Source organism: Amblyomma mixtum, chromosome 3 (genome assembly GCF_055824585.1).
Source record: "Amblyomma mixtum isolate Tamu chromosome 3, ASM5582458v1, whole genome shotgun sequence".
Lineage (NCBI taxonomy): Eukaryota > Metazoa > Arthropoda > Arachnida > Ixodida > Ixodidae > Amblyomma > Amblyomma mixtum.
Genome location: NC_143014.1, coordinates 187041989 through 187045423, shown reverse-complemented (window position 1 = coordinate 187045423; position 3435 = coordinate 187041989). Strand labels below are relative to the sequence as shown.

The 3435-nt window shown below is 46.2% G+C and overlaps 1 protein-coding gene across 1 annotated transcript in view; it reads left to right on the top strand.

The window, feature by feature from the left end:
* Positions 1-1793, top strand: part of LOC149353001 (uncharacterized) — a 16327-nt gene extending 14534 nt beyond the window's left edge. The window contains exon 5 of the mRNA XM_089575753.1: positions 1750-1793. Within this exon, the coding sequence (XP_089431879.1) occupies positions 1750-1793 (44 nt within the window). The remainder of the gene's footprint in view (positions 1-1749) is intronic.
* Positions 1794-3435: the final 1642 nt, after the last annotated feature.

The window sequence follows — 3435 nt, the reverse complement described above, 5'->3', positions numbered from 1 at the left end:
GTCATGTAAAGAAAGTCCGTGGTATCCTTCGGGTTCACCAGGCCACACATCCGGCTTGTAAATCTTATCCGGTGCCTGTACTCATTTACTGGGTTCAAGCTAACACAGATGTCCATAACAACGCAGCTCACGTGCTTTCTCGTGCAACAGACATACCACAAACTCCCTCCAGCTCTTTGCCGAAAGACCCACTTCTGACGCCTTTAACATCTTTACCCTCCTTCAGGCAGCGTTCACGTGCTCTCATTCCTCCGTGTACGTAACCACTTCCCCCGATCTATCACGGATGTAGGAGATCTATCTGAGGCGGCTGCAGGTCTGAGTGACCCTTACACATGCAGTTCGGTACCAGTGGCGAAGTGCAAAGATCCCAGGACCGGAAAAATGCCCTGACAGCGAAGCACCCGTTTCAGCCAGCAATGTGCTCCGCCTACTGTACACATGCCCACAAACTTCACTGGTGCACGCTCGTGTTCTTCGAAAGACAAGGCCTGTCTTCCAGTAATTACTCGCATTTCCACTTGTGATTAACGGAAAACATTTATGCTCGAAGTTTATGTGACTTTCTACACATCACCGGAATGCATGCTTTCTTTAAACAAGAAACTTGGGCTAGTTGGTGCTGGGACACTGGCTGCGACATGTTTCAATAAAACTTGGGTTGGGCCTAGCTGGTACATGATGTTGTGAAGGTATAGGATGCGCAATCAAAGGACGAACCACGAAGAAAGACACAGAGACACACACAAGCGCTTGTGTGTGTCTCTGTGTTTTTCTTCGTGGTTCGTCCTTTGATTGCGCATCCTATACCTTCACAACGCGACATGTTAGCTAGCGCGAATAAAACAGCGGGCAGAGACCGAGAAACAGACAAGACACACACTAGACTAGAATTCTTCCAAGATCCGCAGGCATTGCTTCTACAGAAATTCGCCCATACTTGAAGCCTCACGGGTTATTGTCTTCAGAACCACTTTCCAGTCATGTTGTGGACTCACTTGCGACGACGTGACGATATGTAGGCATACATGGAAGTGCCTCACTTGCCGCCAAAGTTCTGACCGAATTATCTTAACGAGGCTTTTTTGTAACGCTTCATAGCATTACTTACTGAATGCACCTTTTATGCCGTGTGGCACATTTAGTGTTAAAGAAAAAATGTCCAGACGTTCTGGCCAAGACCCACATAAGCCCAGCCACAGACGAACTTCTAGCACGATCCGGATAGTCTGCCCCCATATTATTTCGTGCCCCGCGCTTCTTCGCTTCCCCGCTGTCCCCTGAGATCAAACGCGGCAGTTCGAGTGGGCCGGTAAAGATGCCTTGCTGGTTGATGCCCTAGAAGTTACCAACCATGCCACTGTGAGCTTTAGGCTGACGGCGCGTCTTGGGGCGTGATGGCGCTTCTCTCACGTAAGCATTTTTATATATTGAGGGGCCGAATCGCCCTGTTGTGTTGGAGGCCGTTTCAAAGGTTGGTGCTTTAACTGGATCTCACCGTTGAGCTCCTGTCCAAAGGCTGAAGGGATTGCAGACCGACTATGAACTTTTCTTTGCAGAAAAATAGAAAAATAGTGGCAGCTAAGTGCGCGGGAGGTCTTGTGCTCATGTAATGGTGTAGTGAAGCTGATCTGTTCGCGCCGGCCTGGGTCGAGACCGATTTCGGAGAAAATTTTATTTTTCTTTCTTTCCTGATGATGTAGGCACTGCCGATGAGTTCACGTGGGGTTGTCGGTCCGTTTCTCGTAGACGGTTGGTCAACACTGGAGACTGATGAGCCAATAAGCTTGTAAATTCCTTGGTTTAACGTCTTAAAGCCACCCATGGGCATGAGGGACGCCGTAGTGGAGGGCTTCGGATTAATTTAGAACATTTCTGGCCCTCTAACGCGCTGACAACATACAGCACACGAGCCTCTTTTGCGTTTCGCCTCTCGAAACACGGCCGCTGCGGCCAGGATGTGTGTCACTTAATAGTATGCTTTATAAACAAGAAATGCATATTAATACCATCAAAATTCTTAGGAGAGAAAATGATTGCAATGACAGCAATCACAAATGCATATTTGTGATAGCCTAGAGGTAAGATGTTGACAACTAATATGAATTTGTGTCTGGGCAGTGAGCAGTTAGAGATAGTGGACTCCGTTAACATCCTTGGGGTGCATTTTTCAAAGCACCTTACCTGGAATGAGCATGTTGATCACCTACAATCAAAATTGTCATCTGCCATTGGTGTCATTGCTCGTCTGCGTCGCATTCTCCCGACCAAGGTAAAATTAATGTTGTACAATGCACTGGTGGTATCTGTCATGCAGTATTGCATTGTGGTGTGGGGCACAACTGGCGTGACAAACTTGCAGAAACTACATTTGCTACAAAAAAGAGCTGTACGTTACATAGCTGATGTCCATTATACATACTCCACAAAACCACTTTTTCCAAATTATGAAATTCTTCCTGTGTTTTGTTTTTATAATTACAGGTTGATGTTGTGCTACAAAGGTTTTGTAAAGTTTGGCATTGATTACATAACTCATCTGGCAAAACTCCAAGAAAACACAAATATTCGTGAGACCCGACATAAAGAAATGTGGTTTGTACACACCCCGAGAACCTCCTATGATGAACAATCTCTATCTTATACATTACCTTCGCTGTTAAACTTACTAGACCGACAAAATTTTGATCCCTCCAGAAACCGAAACTGTCGCATTAAACGTTTTTGTCAACTTCTTCATTTGCAAGACTAAACCATGCCTTCCTATTCGCCTAATTTTGTTCACTAATGTTGCTTATGTGTGTTGATTTATCTGTATTACCTTTTGTTGCTTCTCCGATTGATTGCCGTCTTGTTTCATTCTGTATTACCCGTTGCTTTGTGATATTTTTTCATTTTTGCGTAAGACTGGCCGTCATCCTGCTGTCATGCCAACTAACAAGGGGTCGGGACCTCGTCAAGCTGCTCGAGCTTTTAGTCCCGTACTCCTCCTTTTCTAAGGAAATAAATTGATTGATTGATTGATTGATTGATTGATTGATATATAGAAATTCATCGCAATAGCAATCTTGCCCCACCTACTTTTTTTTGCACTGCATAGCACTGAGGGTCCACTTCGTCATGCTACGCTGGGCATGTAGCACGCATGAGAAGATGATACTGCGCTTTGAAAACCGGGGGGGGGGCTGATGAACGAACCGATATTGTCACGTAGTTCTGACGACAGTGCGGCAGTCAGAAAGACAGCGAAAGCGCCTCCAAAAGACACCCTCGATTGGGCTGACTCCCGCACACAAAGAACTGAATGACTCGGCGGCGGCGTTAGTAACACGCTTGCTTGGCTGTCGTCGAGCGGAATGTCCACCGCTCACGGCCGTGCTGAATTTCAAGCTGACAACGAACGTTCGAGATACGGTGCGAAAAGTAACCACAACA